The 15,510-nt window shown below is 43.1% G+C and overlaps 1 protein-coding gene across 1 annotated transcript in view; it reads right to left on the bottom strand.

The window, feature by feature from the left end:
* Positions 1-2,507: 2,507 nt before the first annotated feature.
* Positions 2,508-15,510, bottom strand: part of dennd4a (DENN/MADD domain containing 4A) — a 56,912-nt gene continuing 43,909 nt past the window's right edge. Inside the window, exons 17-29 of the mRNA XM_055222396.1 lie at positions 14,483-14,611; positions 13,844-13,988; positions 12,707-12,829; positions 12,372-12,479; positions 10,671-11,323; positions 10,142-10,328; positions 9,439-9,530; positions 8,262-8,437; positions 7,188-7,497; positions 6,343-6,460; positions 5,578-5,740; positions 3,584-3,648; positions 2,508-3,023 (exon numbers count right to left, since the gene is read on the bottom strand). Of these exons, the coding sequence (XP_055078371.1) occupies positions 2,887-3,023; positions 3,584-3,648; positions 5,578-5,740; positions 6,343-6,460; positions 7,188-7,497; positions 8,262-8,437; positions 9,439-9,530; positions 10,142-10,328; positions 10,671-11,323; positions 12,372-12,479; positions 12,707-12,829; positions 13,844-13,988; positions 14,483-14,611 (2,406 nt within the window). The 3' untranslated portion in view covers positions 2,508-2,886. The remainder of the gene's footprint in view (positions 3,024-3,583; positions 3,649-5,577; positions 5,741-6,342; positions 6,461-7,187; positions 7,498-8,261; positions 8,438-9,438; positions 9,531-10,141; positions 10,329-10,670; positions 11,324-12,371; positions 12,480-12,706; positions 12,830-13,843; positions 13,989-14,482; positions 14,612-15,510) is intronic.

Genomic DNA, 15,510 nt, shown 5'->3' on the forward strand with positions numbered 1-15,510 from the left:
AAAGGAGCGCACACCCTGCCGGTCTGGATCAGGGTAAACGAATGCACCCTGTCGTGTTGTCGGTGCAAAGTACATGGATTATTTAATAAGAGTTGAGTTTTAAGTCCTTAGTTTAACACAAGTGCACACATCCAAAACACAAGAGAACAGAACAGAATGGACAGTGATGTTACGCTCTGCAGACCTCTACAGCAATAATAAATGTCTTATCAAAATAGTGTCTAATTTATTTAAAACTTTAAACACTGGGATTCTATGATTGTACTGAGTCAAAGGAGATCTCCTCGGTGGTCCCTTAACACTGTATGCATTACATAATTCAAACTCTCTTAAATATATTGCTTTCAAATGGGAACAACTCAGTCAAAACATGAGTGCTTTTTGAAATTAAAACAGTTCCATGCGTCTGATGGGGATGGGCTAAAGACGTCCTCTTCACACATGTTTTATCTACAGTCAGTGTTGCAGCTGCCTCTTAATGTCACTTCATCATGGGAGCATTACAAACAGAAAACCTACAGCCCCATTCAGACATGCAACAGATCAAGAACATTTCCAGGTCCGATCATAAACTGTATAAAGAAGTGGACTAAGTGAGTGTGACATCACCCACAGCATTCGGCATTTGGCTCCAGTCAAATGAAGCTCATCGAGGCTAGCGGTTATAGGGGCCAATTTGGAGCAGAGTTCTATATTTGGAATTCCGATCATGAGTGTCATAGCAACCAAAAAGCCAATCTAGAGCACAGCTGATGAAGGTAACACCCCTTCCAGTCCACACCGCCGGTTTAGTAGGTAGCAGGCGCTTAGCAACAGTGTCAATCAAACCTGTTGCTAACACTAGTGGGAGTGCCCTTGGGGAAAGAAAGTGCCTGATTTGTCCATCAATCAAAAGATAAGAACAATAATAACAGACACGGTTGTGAAATTAAAAACCCCAGGATCATGTAGAGCGGGTTAATGTGAACATTTTAAGACCACATTAGTCTGACAGCAGCAGTTACAGAGGGAAGGGCCACAGTTTTTTAATGTAAAGTGAATCGGAACCAGAGTCGATGGAGCCAGAAGTGCACCCATGATCAATTCCTGTTTGGAACTTTGTGGCTAGCGTGTTAGCTATGTCTATTTATATATACGTCAATGGTGACAACACTATTCATGCCTTCCCTGCATAATCCCAATGATTTATTATTTTCATTAGATTCTGGCTTTGTTCACACATGACCATGTTCTGGAAAAATGCAGGTAAATTCCCCGGTCAGATGTGTGTGTGAATGGGGCTTTATGAGACCAAAGTGCATCATGAAAACACACCAGTCTTCACAGGATCAGAACAGGAAATACAACCTCCACAGTCTTAAAATAGACCGTTTAGTATCTGTACAAACATGGAAACAACTCCACAAGTGTTTTTCATATTTACAGTCGCAGGGCCTGGCTCAGGGTGAGGGGATGTGGCTGCATTTGTCCAATGGGTGTAGGGTGACCGCCTCAAATCGTAGAAAAAGAGGGACTAATAATAATAATAATAATAATGGAAATGATACATGGAACTTATAAAGCGCGTTTTTGGTCAAAGACACTTCACAAACAATAAGAATCAGATTGAACAGGTAGTGATTTGAAGTGCTGCAGTGAGTCCGAGCTCCTGATGGGTTGTGGGAGTGATTTCAGAGGGCGGGGGGCGGCAGCAGCGAAGGCTCGGTCCCCCAAGGTTCAGTGCTTTGTCCTGGTGAGGGGAATGAGGAGGTGCTCTGTCCTGATCACAGATTGTATAAAGAAGTGGACTGAGTGAGTGTGACGTCACCTACAGAGCTCAGCTCCAAATGAAGGTCATCAAGGCTAGCAGTTATAGGGGCCAATTTGGAGCCCAGTTCCATATTAGGAATTCCGCCAGTGAGTATCATAGCAACGAAAGAGCCAATGCAAAACGAGGCTGATGAAGGTAACGGCCCTTCCCGCCCACGCTGCTGGTTTAGCAGGAAGTGGGTGCTAAGCAACGCTGTCAATCAAAGGAGTTGCTAACACTAGTGGGATTGACTTCGGAGAAAGAAGGTGTCTGATTCGTCTGTTATTAATGTTCATATCTTGAATCACAGATGGTGTAAAGTGAATTGGAGCCAGAGGCGATGGAGCTCGTCCATGAGCACTTCCTGTTTGGAATGTGGCAGCTAGCAGGTTAGCTATGTCCATTTACATGGGTGGGACATGGAGGAATAGGAATATTTAAGATAAAAACACAGAGGGAGACTAGAATAGGAACAGGCTAAAATATCTTACAACCCTGAAAGCAGTACACCAAAAAAAGAGTTGATTTCATTGAAAAAATAAAGTGTTTGAATCCAGTTGTAGTTTTAAGATTTGCCAGTAGAACAAGTATAAAATTAAGCATTTTCTTACTTGAACTGAGGAGATGAAACAACTGAAATAAAAACACACTTGTTCTTTTGGCAAATCTAATTTTAAGAAAAACTCAAGAAAACAATGACTTGATTCAAACACTTATGAACTTATTTCATATTTTAGACTTTATTTTTGCAGTGCATCATGTTTTATAACTCTAACTTTTTATATCGTTCAAGTGGCAGTGTCTAAACGAGTGGCATATTGTCCAAACAGGTGGGTCAAGGGCAGCAGAGGGTCGTGAGTTTGAGTTTCAACGGGAAAGCTAAATGTCAGTATTTAAGCCGAGTACAGGTGTTTAGAACTTTCTGTTAGGTTCTGTTGCTCCTTTTGGACCCTGTAGAGCCACTCCATTTTGGACCCTGTAGACCCGTTTCGTTTTGGACCCTGTAGACTTGCCCCCTTTTGGACCCTGTAGACCCAGGATGAGGGACAGAGGGGTCACCCTAGTTTGTGCTGTATCTCTCTGAGCAACTCATGAGGTCACAGCCCGGGCTCTCCGAACGTCCTCCGACATTCCATGACCCCTGCCCCTGGGGGGCGGTCGCAGTTGTGCGTTAGCTTCACCTGTCCAGGTGTCAGGCGGTCATAAGCCAGTTTGTACTCTCTGTCAAAAGCATCTGAGGAAGAGAGGATGAGGGGTGGTCAGAATGTTAAAGTTTACCATGTGTATTTTTGACAGGTCCGTATTCTGATTAGAGAAAGGAGATATTTACGGAAAATAAAAATAGAATAGAAATAGAAATAAAATAGATTTTTTTTTTTACTACTGATGGTGATGCTAACTGGCACTGCTCTGTCTGAAGCTCTGTTACTCAAGTTTAATCTGAGAGACTTCAGTCAGTACAACTGAGTACGTATGTTTGTGCTCTGGTCATTTTCAAGCAGTTTTTCTCTATTTTGGCTCAAGAAAGTACAATATATGCCCCCTTTACTGTTGTCAGGGGTCAGATTAGTCAAAAAAAGGGGCATTTGGGAAATTTCTTGTGTAAAACTTGGACAAATCACTGGTTTTGTGTAAATCTGCTGGAACAGAGGACACAGGCCTCAAAACTGGCCCCATCCCGGGTCAATGGGATGACTGCTCACTTTATCCTTGTTTGATACCCTTGAGTAATTTCTCGTATTTCTCTCCCACTTCTAATCCTGACACACACACAAATGGAGGATGTGATCTTACTGATGTTAATGTTGTTTCTTCCTAAAGACACCAGAGCAAGGAACAGCAGGTCTCGATACAGGCTTCTACAACACAAGAATACGAGAGGTTAGTTTGGTTTGAATTCAGGGAGCATCCTGAATAGCCACCTCAGCTGCTCCTGTGGAGGGGCAGCGTCTGTACTCCGAGCTCCTCCCGTGTGCCCGAGCTCAGGAAATTCATTTCAACCACTTGTATGCTGTCTGCGATGTTGTCCTTCTGGTTATTACCCAAAGCTCATGACCACAGGTGAGGGCAGGAACATAGATTGACCGGTAAATTAAGATCTTTGACTTTCAGCTCAGCTCCTTCTGTACCACAACAGTTTGATACAGCAACCACATCATTGCAGACGCTGCACCGATCCACCTGTCATTGTCACGCTCCATCCTTCTCTCTCTCTTGTGAACAAGATGAGATACTCCTCCATTTGAGGCATGGACTCTCCACCAACCCGGAGAGGGCAAACCACCTTTTTCTAGTCGGGAGCCATGTGCTAGGATTTGGAGGAGCTGATTCTCATCCCAGCCGCTTCATACTCAACTGTCAACTACCCCGGTGCCTGCTGCAGGTCCTGGCTCGATGAAACCATCGGACAACATCATCTGCAAACAGCAGAGATGAGATCCTGTGGTTCCTGAACCGGACCCCTCCGACCCCTGGCTGCACCTAGAAATTCTGTCCATAAATACAATGAACAGAACCGGTGACAGAGGGCAGTCCTGGTGGAGTCCAACATGCACTGGGAACAGGTCTGACTTACTGCCAGCAATGCGAACACAGCTCCTGCTCCGGTCATACAGGGACCGGACAGCCCTTAGCAAAGGGCCCTCGACCCCATAGTCCTGGAGCACCCCCCAAAGGGCACCACAAGGGACACGGTCCAATGCCTTCTCCAGATCCACACAACACATGTGGACTGTGGCAAACTCCCATGAGGCCTCCAGCACAGGATGGAGAGTATAGAGCTGGTTTAGTGTTCCGCAACTGGGATGAAAACCACGCTGCTCCTCCTGAATCTGAGGTTTGACTATTGATCGAATTCTCCTCTCCAGTCTCTGGGCCTTACTGGGAAGGCTGAGGAGTGTGGTTCTTCTGTATTTGGAAAAACATCCCCTTCTTAAACAGAGTGACCATGACCCCAGTCTGCCAGTCCAGAGGTACTGTCCCAACTGCCACATGATGTTGCAGAGACGTGTCAGCCAAGACAGCCGCCCGCACATCATTCAGAGACTTAAGACAGGATGGATCTCATCTTCCCCTGAGTCTCTGAGAAGCTTTAACCACTTTAGTGACTTCAGTCAGGTCCACCTTTGAGGCCACAGTCTCGGCTTCCTTCTCTGAAGACCTGACAGTGGGATTGAGGAGATCCTCAAAATATTCCTTCCACTGTTCAACAACATCTCCAACATCCCACAATTTTTTTCCCCCCTCAATCAAAACTCACATCTGTGATTTTATCTAGTTTAATAATAGTTGATTATCTTCTGAAACTTTTTGATGCCTAGAATCTCCTCCAGACAGTGATCTGGAACAGCTCACTTTGGGCTGACACATTTAAAGTCATTTAAATGTCAAATTATTCCCAAAATGTAGAAAGGTCCATGATGTAGTCTGTTTCTTTATTAAATTACAATTACATTTTAAATTTTATATTAAAATATAAATAAATATATTATAAACCACATATGACTAACTATACTGAAATCATCTCATTCCAATAGTACACATGTATTTATCAGTTCTGATATTCTGCAGCTGATGTCATCAACATTCCCTCCTCAGGACCATGAACACTCGGACTGATCAAAGGCTCCTGAACATGTGCTCTTTAAATGCATATTGTATTTTTCTCTTGAGTTTTCAGATGATTTTAAAACTTTTGTTTCAATGTTTACATTGCGTCACCATGGTAACTGATGAACATTCCACCATAGAGATGCATGTAGAACGCCCCTAGTGTCCTGCTCACTCACCTCTGCCTGCTGAAGCCCAGCTCAGGCCCCAGGAGCTGCAGGATCTGGCCCATTGGCTGATACAGGTCACTTTTCTTAATGCTGCGGACGATTCCCTGCAGCAGCTCCACTGTGAAGAGCTGACCCTCTCCACAGACGCCAGAGCGAACCAGGGAGTTGGCGCCTACAACAGATAACAACACAGACAATAAACACATTCAATGATGCTTAAAGGTCTTAGGTTTAAAGGTATTACACAAAACTGACTCTTGTAGCTTTAATCAATGTTCTAATGCTGTTCCCTCCTCAAAAACAGACTTGGAGCTGTGTTTTGTTTCGTTCACACATGTTTGAGTAATTCTTTAGTCTGTCTACATCTCCAAAGCTCTGTATCACCTTGTGATGTCATGAAGTGGTTGTTTTCAAGTTAACAGCTCATTTTACCTTTAAGTTCAGTAGAGATTGGCAATTCCAGGACTGACCAAATGATTCTAGTGAAGGTGTATGGAGTTTAAAAACACAGTGGAACACTTCCTGTATTACCACATGACATCTCAAGGTGGAACAGAGTGTTTTCAGTTTGACAGAAGAACTCAGCCTAAATATGCAGCATTTGTGTGTTAAACATGTGTGAATGAAACCAAACACAACTTCAGGTCTGTTTGTGATGAGGAAACAGGATTATACCAGAGGTCAGAGAATGGCGTAGTGTCAGATCTTGAATGATAAGTGGACATCACCATATGGCCTTTGTTCTGTCTCTGTTCCAGTGGAATTGTGACTCACAGTGGGCGTTCCAGAGGACGTAGCAGGGCTGGATGGAGTCCTGGTGGAGGGAGAGGTTGTCCCACATGATCCTGACCAGCACGTGTTTACTGTCCTCAGCCAAAAAGCTCCGGGGGCCCTGAGGAGCACACACATGGAGTTTAGGACACTTTGAGTCACACTGGCTCTGCTCCTGTCTCATTATTTATGAACAATTTAACCTTAAAAGTTAGAATTTTTACCAAAACCTGGCAAAAGATGTTACTGTATTTTTAAATATATTATGTAGTTACAGTTTTTGGATAATTTTAATGTATTTTTGTAGCATGTTTTCAGTTTAATATAAAGTGTGGGCAGCATAAATACCGTATACCGGAGGGGGAGTGCCTTTGTGTCCACTCTCTTTCTGGTTTAGTCCTGGTTTGAGCCCAGTCTAGTCTGGATTTAGGCTTGGTTCGGTCCAGTTCTAGACCTGGATTAGTCCTGGTCTACTACTATTGATGTGGTGTATGGGCACACACTTATACCATTTACAGTCTTCTCCATTAAAATAACTGGTAGGATTTAATTATCTGCCGATCCCCGATATAAACCGATACCAGAGACGGAAAACAGCATTTATTTCATTTAGACAAAACTGATCCAAATGTGTTATGTATTAATCTTTCAAGTAACAACTGAAATACTTTGTGTAAATAAAAGTCCAAACATTTTAAGACTTTCAGAGCCAAATATGTCTCATTATATAACTTCATGTGTTCAACCATGAAATTGACTGAACCGATATTTGGAAGCCAATATCTGATCCAGCAAATGTTTCAGATCACTAATGACCGATATTTACATCTTTAAAGTGGTGTTTGTACCTGGTTGTCGTGGAGACAGTGCTGCGAGCCCAAGATGAGCGCGGGCAGATTGCTGGGCAGCTCCAGCCTCTTGAAGAACCACAGAAGGTTCCAGAAGACAATGGGGTGTTGGTCCACGACGGCCGGAGAGGAGAGGGCCTGCTCCCCCTCGTTCACCAGCAGACTCTCCAGCCCCTTCCACAGTACTAGTGGGCTCAGGTACGGCACCGTGAGGAGGGTAGGCTGACGGGCGGCACCGCTGACATTTTGAGGTCCGGCCAATGTGGGTTTGTCCTCCTCCAGAACGGGAACACCCTGTTTAGAGAAAGCGCTGTGGAGATGGAGGCACAGATAATTCAGTTTATTAATACAGCACATTTCATATTGTCTCATCGCCAAGAGACAATATAAAACTATCTACAGCCAAATAAACAGCATCACAACCAGGGAAACGCTTGGAGTGGTCCACAGTATGGCATTACACTTGTCTGTCTTCATGGAGTCAAACAGGTGACACCATCAGGCCAGGTTACAGGTCAGATCTATGGAGACTGAGACAACCCTGTTTACAATAAGAATGTTTTTTTTTTATTTTTCTTAACAATAAAGACACGTTTAACTGAAGGGATAGTGTATAGAAACACATCTGATGATTCCATGGAAAAAGAATGTTAAAGACACCCTTTGAAACATTCTCCATGGAGATATATACTTTTTTTGCTATACTGTGGAATATTATAGCTAAAGGAACAACATTTCCATGGAAACAAGCAGAAGGAGGCCACTCTCCAGGCCATAGTCAGGTTTGTGGAGATGCAAGCTCACTCACAGCAAGGATCCATTTTTTTCTAACCTTTTCAGTGCAATAAAACCTTCTATAGTAAAAAAAAAAAAACTTATTTTTTTCTATATATTTTTTTTCTATATTCCATACTACGGATTAAAAAAAAAAAAGCAAGATATGAGTGAGTCTAATGTCATACTGTGGAACATTTCAGGCCAATAAAAACACTTGAGAGACACAAAAGAGACAAGTAGTTCTTATTACCTAATTATAAAGGTATAATAAAACAAAAGAGCGCCCCCCTCTGGTACCTGCTGTGTGGCCTCAGGTCCTTGAGCTCCACACTGAGGAATGGGAGGAAGGCCGTGCCACAGAACGGACAGGAGCTGTTCAGGTTGGAGTCGTTGGCCGTCCACCCGGCCATGATCTCCTCATCGTAAACCAAACACTCACAGGTTTTACAACGACTGCAGCTCGACATCAGCACCTGAGCCACAAGAGAGAAGGACAAGAACAACAACAAGCTAAACAAGCGAGAACGGTGAAAACAACAAGCAAAACAAGAGAGAAAGATGAGAACAACAAGCAAAACAAGAGAGAAGGATGAGAACAACAAGCAAAACTAGAGAGAAAGATGAGAACAACAAGCAAAACAAGAGAGAATGACGACAACAACAAGCAAAACAAGAGAGAATGACGACAACAACAAGCAAAACAAGAGAGAAAGATGACAACAACCAGCAAAACAAGAGAGAAAGATGACAACAACCAGCAAAACAAGAGAGAAAGGTGAGAACAAGTAAAACGAGCAAATGAGAGAAACGACATCAGCACCTGAGCTGCAAGAGAGAACGATGAGAATAACAAGCAAAACAAGAACAGATGAGAAAAACAACAAACAAACAAGAGCAGACGATGAGAAAAACAATAAACAAGAGCAGAGGATGAGAAAAACAACAAACAAAACTTTAAAGGCCCATATTACTGTTTACTGATCTCTGTTATAATCTTTCCTCATCACAAACAGGCCTGGAGTTGTGTTTTGTGTTTTTTTTTATTCACACATGTTTAACACAAATCCTGCATATTTAGGCTGAGTTAGGCTCACTATCAAACTGAAAACACTCATCCCCGTGCAATGTCATATGGAGATCAAGTGCTCCACTAATCTCCATACACGTTCACTAGAATCATTTGGCTAACTTCAGCCCTGGAATTGCCACTCTCTACTGAACTAAAGGTAAAATGAGCTGTTAACTTGAAAACTACCACTTCATGACATCACAACGTGGAACAGAGCAGTTTGAGCTTTGGAGATGTAGACAGACTAATAATAAAGTGTTACTCAAACATGCGTGAATGAAACAAAACACAACTCCAGGTCTGTTTTTGAGGAGGGAACGGCATTACAACATGGCTAAAGCTCAAAGGGGTCAGTTTTGTGTAATACAGGACCTTTAAATGTGACATCAGAGTGAGGATTCAAACCTCTATAGAGAAGCTGGGAGAGGCCTGGAACCGGCTGGTTTCAGGAGAAGAGTCTGGAGTGTGAGGAGACTTGGAGGCAAGAGCTAAACCACCTAAAGAAAGAAAAATTAAATTAAATTTTAAGGTGGAATCACAACATTCTCTGGGTTTGACTTGAGGTGTTTAAATACTTCAGAACAGACCAAATGTGCAAATAAATCTCAGTTATTTTTATGCTTTATGCTAAATACATCAGACTGTGAATAACAATAACACTAATAAGGATTCAGTGAAATATGCACTCAGCCAGGCCCTGTGCTGTACCTCTGAAGTTCTGTGTGGTACCACTCAGGTCCTGTGTGGTACCACTGAGTTCCTGTGTGGTACCATTGAGGTCCTTTGTCCTGGGTGGTGCCACTGAGGTCCTGTACTGTACCATTAAGGTCCTGTGCAGTATGGGCAGTGGAAAGTTTAAGAACGACAAGTCAAATATGTGAAGATATTGTGGTGTTTTTCCAACTCTCACAATGCATTGTGGTCTATATTAACCAGTCTAGTCCCCAGCAATGGAGACTACTTTTCAAGGTGCATTGTGGGAAATTTTGAGTGCACTGTTTTCTCACCACCAACATTTGGACACCATTAGAATGCCTCTAAATGTGGCCCCTGTAGAAGATAGTGTGGACATTCAGACACATCCTATATTTATAAACAGTTCACTGACCAGAGAAGGAGTTGTGTCTGAAAACGCGGTCAGGGGTGCTCGGGCTGCGCCGGTGCCCCCTGGTGGTGAGGTGCTGTGGGGAGGTGAATCCCTCTGGATCCACACACAGGTCAGTGTCAAGCAGAGAGGAGCAGTCTGCATCTCCTGAGTTCAGGGAGGAGACGCTCAGCCGATCCACGTTCACATCCTGCAGCGGGTTTGGGAATATGAGGCTGGGTTATATCAGGTGGTTACTAGGACTAAACAAAGTCTATACCAGGTCTAGAACATGTTTAAACCAGGATTAAACCAGGGCTAAACCAGGACTAAATCAGGGCTGAACCAGGACTAAGCTAGGACTGAACCAGGATTTAACCAGGACATAACCAGGACTTAACCAGGACAAAACCAGAACAAAAGTACTAAACCAAGTCTAAAACAAATCTACAAAATCTCAACAAGATTTTCAATAAAACTACAGTAAACCAGGTAAACCCTAGGTCTGACCCAGGACAGGACTTTCTCGAGGACTGCTGTATAATGAACACACCTGTGACAATGACGTCTGAGATGACAGGCGCGAGTAGAGCCGGCTTGCCTTCTCAGCCACGCCCTTCCCGGCAGAGATCACACTGCTCCTGAAGATATCCAGAGTGGGTGTGAACAGGGAGTCCATGGAGAAGGAGGAGGCTGTGGAGGGGGTGGGGGATGAAGGGGACTTCAGAGGGGAGGCTCTTTGTCGCAGCTCCCCCAGAGGAAGGGAGGGGGACTGCCTGAGCCTCTCTTTGGTTTTGGGGGGCAGTGGTAGGTTGGAGGCAGAGCGGTGCAGGGTGGAGGTTCTGGGGGATATGTGGGAGGAGTAGCCCAGGGGGGTGGAGCAGGTGGAGGTGTCGTTCTCCTCTTTAGTGCTTGTGCTTGTATTGGGATCACATGATGTTGTCTTGGAGCTCATTAACACCTCAGGGTCCTGTGAGCTCTCACTGGCCCCATCCTGAGCACCTCCTTGGGGCTTGTCCGTCTCCACCTCCTCCTGGAGCTGGTAGAGTCTGTCGGTGCTGATAGGTTTGGCTGAACAGAGCTGAGGAACAGGGACTCTGACGGTGCAGTCCTGCCCCCCACACAGCTCCAGAGACCGGGGCCGCTCCAGTTTGGATGACAATGTGCTCACTGCAGTGTCAGCACACACAGGCCTCACACTGCCACCTACAAATGAAATATCAAATATACAATTTAGCACTACATATGTGTGTATGCAAAGATTTAACCATATCATATGAAATTACATAAGAATAATTCAGATAAAAATATAGTTAATATAACATCTTTATACATTAAATATGTTTGGTGTTCCAAATGTACTTTTGTAGCTCCTCGTCTGCATCTAGAAAAATCTGTGGAAGTTGATTACAGAAAAATTCAAATCTGTCACTGGCAGAACGTTTTCAATAAAACGATAAAACAATAGTTTTAGAGTGAAAACGTTTGGCTGCTTGTCCAAGACTTAAGTTCTGGTCAGATTACTGCTGGACACTGCCATATACACTGCCTGGCCACCGGGACTGAAAAGAGCCTGAGTACATGACTAAGTGTAACACCTCGGACTACATTTTAACTAAGCAAATAGGTATGAGCCTCCTCCATTTGGTCAGGTCTAGGTTCAGCAACAGTCTGTGCTCAAGAATGAGGTCAGCTGACACCTGAATATACTAAATGACCAGGTTATTCCATCAATGGATTTTTTCTTCCCTGATGGCACGAGCATATTCCAAAATGACAATGCCAGGATTCATTGAGCTCAAATTGTGAAAGAGTGGTTCAGGAACATGAGACATCATTTTCACACATGGATTGTCCACCACAGAGTCCAGACCTTAACCCCATTGAGAATCTTTGGGATGTGCTGGAGAAGGCTTTGCGCAGCGGTCAGACTCTAGAATATCTCACTCTAGCATGCAAGATCTTGGTGAAAAATGAATGCAACACTGGATGGAAATAAATCGTGACATTGCAGAAGCGAAATCGAAACAATACCACAGCGAATGAGTGCCGTCATCAAAGCTAAAGGTGGTCCAACAAAATGTGTGACTGACCTTTTTTTTTTGGTGGCGACTTTTATTTAATTTTTATTTTATTATTATTTTATTTTTTATTTTATTTTACAGAATATTTTTTTTCTTTTACTATGGACCAGACCTTGGTGATTGAGGGACCACACAGACCTGAATACAGATGGATACAGACTCAGACTCACCTGGCGCTCTCTGCCCCCTGTCGTCAGTCAGTGCACCGTCACTGTCTCGCACACACAGACGCTCCTCCTCTTTGGACAGGGAGTCATAGCCTTGATCCGATTGCCCACCTGCACCAAACACACTTCAGTTATGACTTATGCAAGCACTGTAAAGTTGTGGGAGTGAAGCCATTGGATGAGCAGTCAAACCTCTTCACTCCTACAACTTTTTGTCCAGTTGACAGATATACATTTTTCTTTTACTATGGATCAAACCTGGACGACTGTGTCATCTTAAACAAGGGCCAGTCAGACAAGACAGCAGAATTATTAATACAAATAAATGCCTTTGTGACCTGTGCTGAAGCCATCATCGCTGGAGTCGATCTTTGTGAAGTCAGCGTCAATGGAGAGCCGTTCTGCTGAGTCGTTGGCGCTGTCCACACTGCCGTGGCTCACCGTGTCCAGGTCACTGCCGTCTGAAAACACAGGGGCAAAAGAATTAGACCACACTGTAGAGAGATGATAATAAGAAAGGTGTGAAACAACAACTGAATTCTATCAAATATTTATCAAAAATATAAGCAAAATGTGTGTTTAGTTGGCATTATCAGGCAAATAATGTCACGTCAACAACAGAAGAAAGAGAGTGTGACATCACCCACAGCATCCGGAACGAGTCAGATGAAAGTCATCAAGGCTAGCAGTTATAGGGGCCAATTTGGAGCCCAGCCAGAGCATCAGTATCATAGGAACCAAAGAGCCACTCCGGAGCAAGGCTGTTGAAGGTAACGCCCGCACCGCTGGTTTAGCAGGGAGCAGGCGCTTAGCAGCACTGTCAATCAAACCTGTTGCTAATGCTATCGAGAGCGACCTCGGGAAAAGGTGCCTGATTTCTCTGTTATTAATGTTTGTATAATCTAAAGATTTAGTGAAATAAAAACCCCAGGATCATGTAGAGCGGGTTAATACAAACATTAAGACCAAAATGACCAAAATGAGTGTGACAGCAGCAATTACAGAGAGGGGACCCAGTTTAACAATAGAATGTGAATTGGAGCCAGAGCTGAAGGAGCCAGAAGTGCGCCCATGATCACTTCCTATTCAGAACGAGGTGGCTAGCAGGTTAGCTATGTCCATTTATATATACAGTCTATGGGACAACCACAAACATTCAGTACCAGCTGTGTTGTATTCAGTGTGATGGAGGAAGAACTCTGTTAAACTACATAACTTTGTACAAAGTAAAGTGTAATAATTTTTTTTATAAAAGGTCAAACTTCATATGGAGCTTAACTGAGATAAATATGATTTTTGTATTTTTACTCCTGTTATTTTTGCAGTTTTTCATATAAAATTGTCACATATTTTTCTAGTGAGTTTAGGCTGGTTGGAATGGTGTACTGGTGCAATATGTTTGTTGTGTATTCTATAAAACTAAAACTTGCAGTGTGCATCACAACAGATATAAAACAGGAGACGTGAGTGTATACCTGAGAGGTGGGGGTCTTTGCGTAGACTGAGTTGTTTCTTCGTGGCCTGTTTGAACTGCACCACTCCAAGGACAATGTTCCGGAGCTTTCTCCACATGAAATACCCCCCCCTGGTGCTAGAGGGCCATGTGCTCTCCAACACAGCCTGGACACACACGTGCACACAGTGAACAAATGCAAATGACAGGTTAGAATACACATTTAACTAAAATAATCATCAGAGCCATTATTTTTAGTCTAGTGAAGGGTTGGGCAGGAGATGTGACATGTAACTGTTACCTTCCAACTAATCTGTAAACAAGTGCCAAAGCTCGTTTAATAAACATGATATTTGTGATGAGATAAAATTAAAATAAATGAAAACACCTTAATTCTGCAAAATGAAAGTTTAAACTGGGAAATAAATGTAATTCTTGAATCTAACTTTATTTTTGTCTTTTGGATGTTGTGTGTTGATGCCATATAAATAGAAAAATGTATTTTAAAAAAAACAACTCAGCTCTATCATTTTAATCTTTGACCTTCAAGGGCTGCTGCAACACTGTGTGAAATATTGACCCCATGTATTCTCCCACTAATCGAAGTAACTATTCTAAAAACATGAGGATCTGAGAGTTTAACCCATCTCTGAGTGCTCACCTTGTTGTAGTAGCCATAGGTGATGGCGTTGGGCTGGAGCCCCGCCTTCTTCATGTCAAACAGCACTCGCACTGCCAGCACTGGCTGACTGTACTGTCCACAGAGCTGCAGCAGTACGCGGTAACACACCTGCATACAACAACAGTTAGACACACAAGTGCATCCAGCTAGATTCACAAACATAGAGATGACCTGAGAATCAGGAAGTGTGTTGTTAGCATTTTAGTTGTTTTGTGTTGTGTGACTTGTGTGAAAAGTGTTCATAAACTCATCATAGTGAATCATTACAGGAACGTGTTACGGGGTGAAGAAAAAACTTTGGACCAATGCAAACAGCTTAAAATCATCATTTTAATCAATCATTTTAATAAACTGTTCATCATAAAGTCTGTCTCCAGTAGGTTAGACTACTGTAACGGCCTGCTCACTGGCCTCTCCAAACGAGCCTTAACACAGCTGCAGTACATCCAGAATGCTGCTGCTCGGGTCCTGACTAGAACCAGGAAGTATGAGCACATAAGTCCTGTGCTCAGGTCTCTGCACTGGCTTCCTGTAGCTCAAAGAATAGACTTTAAAGCAGCTCTGCTTGTGTATAAGTCTCTCCATGGCCTAAGTCCAAAGTATATCTCCGACATGTTAGTGCCATATGAACCATCTCGCAATTTGAGGACTTCAGGGATCGGCCTCCTGCTGGTGCCCAGAGTCAGGACTAAACATGGGGAATCAGCGTTTAAATTTTATGCAGCTAAAACTTGGAACAGTCTTCCTGAAGATGTGAGACAGGCCTCTACTTTGACAATGTTTAAATCCAGACTCAAAACAGTTCTGTTTAGCTGTGCATATGACTGACAGGTTTTTATTCTGCACTCTTCTCTTTTAATGTTGATTTCATGTTCATGCATTTTTATATGCTATTTAGTGCCAATGAGCTTGTGTCTCTATAGTTCTCATCTCTGATCCCTGTGGATCATTATGTTATAATTTACATATTTGAAATCACAATATTCATCTAAAACAACTTAATAAAA

This window comes from Periophthalmus magnuspinnatus, chromosome 6, assembly GCF_009829125.3.
Source record: "Periophthalmus magnuspinnatus isolate fPerMag1 chromosome 6, fPerMag1.2.pri, whole genome shotgun sequence".
Classification (NCBI taxonomy): domain Eukaryota; kingdom Metazoa; phylum Chordata; class Actinopteri; order Gobiiformes; family Gobiidae; genus Periophthalmus; species Periophthalmus magnuspinnatus.